General features: G+C 46.0%; 1 protein-coding gene across 3 annotated transcripts in view; it reads right to left on the reverse strand.

The window, feature by feature from the left end:
* RERG (RAS like estrogen regulated growth inhibitor) overlaps window positions 1-5,816 on the reverse strand; it is a 96,317-nt gene extending 90,501 nt beyond the window's left edge. Inside the window, exons 1-2 of one of the 3 annotated variants that reach the window (XM_042050181.1) lie at window positions 5,535-5,816; window positions 4,323-4,497 (exon numbers count right to left, since the gene is read on the reverse strand). In XM_042050181.1, the coding sequence (XP_041906115.1) occupies window positions 4,323-4,383 (61 nt within the window). In that variant the 5' untranslated portion in view covers window positions 4,384-4,497; window positions 5,535-5,816. Of the gene's footprint in view, window positions 1-4,322; window positions 4,498-5,202; window positions 5,485-5,529 lie in introns of those variants that run through there. The other 2 variants (XM_042050182.1, XM_042050183.1) reach the window with 2 other exon arrangements.
* Window positions 5,817-6,000: the final 184 nt, after the last annotated feature.

Here is a 6,000-nt window from a genome sequence, read left to right on the forward strand (position 1 = left end):
TCATTCCAAACTACTTTTACTGCAGAACATGGAGTAGTAGAAGAAGGAGAAGAAGGTTTAGAGAACAACAACAATCCTCCATTTTGATACTTTTTACTCTTATCTATTTACTACAAAGAAACCCAAAACCTCTGAATTTTTTACCCTGTGACAATCTTACATAGTAGTCTATCACCTAATTCCCACCACTGTATTTTCTAGTTGTTGTCTGACCGTTGGTAATTTTTTCCAAGGTTGGAGGCTAAACCAGTGTTGTTCAGGGGGGTAAGAACCCTTAAAAACAGGCAGAGAAATATTCTCAGCACTCTGGGTTCCTACAGAACCCATAGCAAAACCCACACATTCCTTGTCCCATTCCTCGGCTGCAGCTGCATGGCCCATCCAGGCACATGAGAACTGCCTCTGCCAGGGGCTGGCCAAAGCACCCGTGCTAACACACAAACTTGGAGTGCTCAGCCTGGCACACACACAGCAAAAAGGCACGCTGGATAGCACACGCTGCAGCTGGACATTGTCTCTTTCTTGGCCAAAACAGAAAGGCTCCTAAGCAGAGGTATTTTGAGCATTCATAGTCAACTGAGTTATGAGTTGGAAAAGCATCAGCCATGCACTGTTAATCCAGCCCTGTTTTTCTCCTCTGGTTCATACATTTTCGTTCCTCTTTAGATTTCTGGGCACATACTGTGTCTTGTGATGACATGGAAGAACATGGCCTTTAAGCCTTTATTAATTGCTACTACTGTAGTTTTAAAAGGAGCTATTTAGGAAATCCTCAGTTTTGTTACCATAGGAATGAAGCTGTAGGATTCAGTGAAAGAACAATTTAAACAGCAGTGTTTAAGTAATTCACTTCAACTTTCATTCTCTGCTCCATCCAAGCTCCTCTTGGCCGTAAAGAAAAAGGCTTTAAAAGCTCTCTCCCCTCCTCAGTGCTGCTTGACTCCAGCCCAAATTAGGAGGTACAGCCCTGTTATCTATAGCAGGTCTCAGCAATGTCCCTTCCCACCCACAGAGCACTTCCTCCTCTTCCCGAGTGAGGCAGCTGCAAAGTGCTCCTTGGCTCAGGCAGAGCTCCTCATCTGTTTTTTTTCAGCTGTTTTAAAACAGTGTTTATGCAGCTTTTATACAGTAAGAATGGGGTGAATGGAGGAGCATCTAGTCCACTGGACGAGAGCAGGCTGGGATGCTCGCACCTGATGAGTTTGCCCACTACTCAGTGTAACTCTGAGCTGGGAGAACTTCTGCGTGCCTCTTTCCGAGCTGGTTTGCTCTTCTTCTTCCATTTGAAAGGTTTAGGTCGCATTAAAAGGGCAAAACAGGACAGGTGAGTTGATTAGCCACTCTGCTGGTCTTCTCCAGCAGGCAGAGGGAGACAAGGCAAGGAAGAACACTGAAATGCTGACACATTAGCTATTACCTCTTGTTTGTTTTTTAAACCTTTGAACCGTGGAAACGTGATAAGCAGCAAGAAAAGTGGAGTAAAGTTTTGTTTTCCTTGGATTTAACTCTTTTGAGACGCTGTCACTATTCACACTTGTGAGCAGTGTTCTGGTTTCCCCACCTCACGTTTGGGAGAGTCTTGGAAGGGACTGCTTTGTAGAGCAGGGAGTCTTTCACCCTTTGAACGGATGTCTGGCATTAACGATGAGATGGGGATGTTCCTTAGCTCTCAGTAATGCCAACAGGTCTAATGACTGCCTGAGGGACAGCTTTAGCTCCCCACCCATCCTGAAGCACAGCACTCCTTTCTCCGTTGCTGCTTTGACTCACTGATCCTAAGTCTGGGTCAGGAAGTGGAAGAGGAGCCTGTCCAGGACATTACAAAGTGTGTCTGTAACTTCAGAGATGCTGTCAGGTGCTTCAGCCACTTACAGATTAAGAACCTAATGCCTGGCTCTTCCTCAGCAAACAAAGATGAGCCAGGAAAGCAAGCCAGTGGCCATATTTTGGCATGACTTTCTGGCAATTACAGTGACCCTATTTATCACCCAATGTCTCCTTTTCGTTGCATGTATGCTCCAGCATTCTGCCTTGTGCTCTTGCTTCTAGAGCCTGGCTTATCTTTCAGCTGTCTGGCCAAGTCTGCTCCAGTAAGCGATGACCCCAGGATCCTGTCTCCACAACACATGACAAACGGGTCACAGGGACAGGGAGTGACATGGTTACACTAAAAAAGACACCATCAGCACTGTTCTAGCAGGGTATTGCCCACCAGAGCCAGCTATCTGGAGACTGCTTTGTGTCCAGCCCTGTTTTTAGCAAAGGTGGAATGGCACTTTCACAGCTCCCACTGTTGTTACTGTTGGCCACAGGCAAATAGGTATTTTCAGACACCACCCCCCTCACACACACACTTATTTCTCTGGAGTTGGCCAAGCTGTTGAAACTGGATCCTTTTATGGGAATGTGCAAGAGGGGTTTTCACAAGCAAGCTGGAGATTCTGGGAGGCACAGTTGCTGCTCTGTTGAGGTAGCTGATAGCGCTCTGTGGTCCTTCCACTCCCTTAAATTCACCTTGTTGTGCTGCCCACTTATTTGTGCTTTCATTTCCACACATATTCACATATGTATGGTCACAGTCAAAAGAGGGGACCTTATTCATATTTTATGTAATATTTCCTTGCATCTCAAAAGGGAATAAAAAGAGAGAGGAGGAAGACTTCGAAGGACTAGGATGTTTTTATTGGCTTTCCATTTGTCTCCCACCCGGTTCCAGAACTACAGGAAAACATTTTTACTGTTTATGCTATCCTAGTATATATTGAAGTCTACAAAAAGGATACAACAGGTAAAAAAGGCTCTTGTTGATCCTATGCTGGTGTAGCATTTTAACTGAGCACTTAAAAGGTAGTTTTGTATTTTTTAGATATAAGCTTTCAAACTACTAAGAAAGCCAGGGTGAGGGGACTCTTTCAGTGTTTCAGTTTTCCTGCAAATATTTCAATGTTCTCTTGCATTATTTTGAATCCAGCCAAAAGACTGGACAACCACAGAAACCATCAACTGAATATAAGATAAACCCAAAGGGGAACCACTGAAGTTGCAAAACTTGGGTCGGACAGTGAAACATGAATACAGAAGAGGGGATGGGGTGAGCACAGCAGGGAAGAAGGAAGAGTTTAAACTTATCCCAGTATATTATCAGCATTCCCTCAGGCATTCTATTCAAAAAGGTGGAATTTAATCTGCATTGCCTTTGAATAAGCAGTATAATCTCTAAGAAATTCTGCCTCACACATGCCTTTCTTCCTGATAGCTGACAGAGCTGCTTCACTGACAGTGTTCTGGTGAAATACCCTCTGGGTAAATGTGCTTTTATAAACAACCCATTCCCAAGTTACTGAAACTGTAATACATTTATGGGACAGCACCTTGGCATGTGTAATATAAAAGTCACTTTGGGGAACTGGAGCTGGTTGATGGCAGCTGAGTCTAGCTTAATGCTCTTACCAGGACATCCTATCTCCTGCCTACTCTTGTGCAGATTTTTTCCTAAAATAAACAGGATCTTGCAGTTCCCAAACTGCCACAGGAGCATGATTAGGCTCAGTCTCCTCATCTCCCCATCCCTGTGGTGCAAGGACTTGTTAGAGTGGTCATGGAGCTGTCATGTTAATGCAACACCCCTGAACTACCCAACTGCAACCCTCACACTCTGCTCCTCGTCTCACCGGAGGAAAGGCTGTCTGTAGAAATGGATTTTTAACATTTATGCCTCCCCCTTGTGTCTCTACCATACCAACTCGCCCGACTATGTTTATTTCTCAAAAGATCTCTACAAATGCACACTTTACACATGGTGTTGCCATAATTTCCTGGTAAATATGTAAACCCAGGAGAGCACAGAGAACAAAACTTCTTTGAGTTGCTGAGTCTAAAATTTCCTGTGGAAATCAGCCAGAATTACAACTGTTACAGAAGTCATCTAATACTTAACAGAGGCTAGGGAGCATAATATTCCATGCCTTCATTGAGCACAAGCTATGAAGAGACAAATTGAACATTACTAACTCTGTTTCCCCAGGAAAAAATAATGTTGCCACTCACTTCATGAAAAATGGGTTTGATTTGGGCTGGGAAATTTGTTTTGCTGTTGTTTGCTGTTGGGCTTTTTTTTAAAAAGTGATAAAAGTACTTTCATTTGATAGAACCTAGAGAAAATAACATGAAAAGCCAAGGAAGAGAGAATTCCTGGCCTGATTCCAACCTCCCCGACAAGAAGGTGGTCAGAGATGCCCTTTTTTACCAGGAGTTTGTCTGCACAGAGGGAGCAAAAAGTTACCTGATGACAAGCAGAAGAAAAAATCAGAAGTCAAACATACCTGACTTGCCCACGCCAGCTCGACCAAAGATCGCCAACTTCACTTCTGCACTCTTGGCCATGCTGGAAGGAACACAGGGCTGGCAAACTCACTCAGTCACCAGAAGTGAAGCAGAAGAACAGTTCCCAGCTCCTGCCTTCAGCTTCACCGTGTCATTGTGACGTCAATGCAGAGCCTGGGGAAGAACACCACAAGGATGGAACTGCAAGGAGCCAGGCTCTCCCTTTCCCCTGCCCGCCCCCTCCTTTCTTCTTCTTTTTAAATAATCGTGATAACTGATGCTATGTTCCTGCTTTGAACACTGCAGTAACACCACTGACACATTTGGCACTGTTTGTGCAGAACCCACCTTCAGCTTTCTGGCTATTCCTCTTTGCTTCACACTGGCACTGTAAGATTGCAAAAGGTACTTAACAACCCCAAGCACCTGCCTTGCAAGGCTCCTAAGGATTTATTTCTTCCTTTCTCTTTCAGCTGAAATTGCATATATTTACTGTATTTGAATCACATGCAAGGAATTATTTTTTGTAGAATATATTTAATAGCTGTGAGCACTCACTAGTAGTGCCTGCAGATAGCTAATCTTTCCTTGAGCCCTCCAGCTCCAAAAAGGTTTCAATTACTCAGCTGCAGTTGCCTAAAACCCTCCAAGCACTTGTACCTTGCTCACTGCCCTAAACAAGTCCATACCTAGAAAGTTCTCTAGCGCTCCTTTTTAAGCTGCCTGAGCTCATACACAAACATTCAGCAAAGCATGGGGTTAGCAAAAGGATGCCAGAGTTTCTGGTACGGCACTTCGAGCATGGGAATTATCTATATTCACAGTTTTGCTGCATGACCTTGATTTTGCTAACCTGGACAGTAAAATCTATAACCATACCTGTCATTGTAGAATGCTTTAAAATCTTCCGTGAAAACACGGCAATCGTGATGATGATGATCCTCAGCCCTGAATAAAACGTCAAACACTCGGTCTCCCCTTAAAGCGGGGTAGAACTTCACGCGTGAATGCAACCAGTTACGGGTTTGCTGTTGAGCTGAAGTACCCACTTTAGCCGTAAATTCTAACAGTGGCGTAGGATGCTTCCCATGTCAGCACTCCTCGCTCTACAGCAAAATGCATTTCTAACATATTTCTTGAAAAAAAAAAAAACCCTAAGGCTTTTTCCTATAGGAAAACGCTTGTAAAAAGAAAAAGTAAAGACACCTTACATCGAGAACGGTCCCGATTCATCTCTGACGGCTAAATGCTCCCGATTCCTTTTGCCTAAGAGTAAGTATCAGACCACTCTCACTCTGGACGCACAGATAGAGGCACGAACTGTTTCGGGACGTGGCGGGATGGGACACTCAGGGACTGGGACACCGGCGTTTGCCTCCCGCGAAAGCTCCCGGCCGCCCGCAGCAGAACTGCCGCCCCGCTTCGGCCCCGCTCCGCAGCCCCGTTTCACATTTCCGTGCAGGTACTCATTCCTGGCCGCCGGCTCCGTCCCTGCGGGCGGGCTTTGCTCCCCACCGCTCCGGGCAGGTGCCGCCCGGCGCAGGGCGGCTCCCGCGGCTGCGGCCCCCGGCGCTGCCCGGCCCCGCACGCTGCGGGCACCGCGCCCCCCGCGCCGCATCCTCCCTTGTGCCCGCACCCGCCGGGAAGCCCCGCGCCGCCCGCCCGGCGCTCACCTCG

The sequence above is a fragment of the Corvus kubaryi genome, unplaced genomic scaffold (genome assembly GCF_017639235.1).
Source record: "Corvus kubaryi isolate FWS band 111438036 unplaced genomic scaffold, C.kubaryi_AGA036_p1.0 72, whole genome shotgun sequence".
NCBI lineage: Eukaryota > Metazoa > Chordata > Aves > Passeriformes > Corvidae > Corvus > Corvus kubaryi.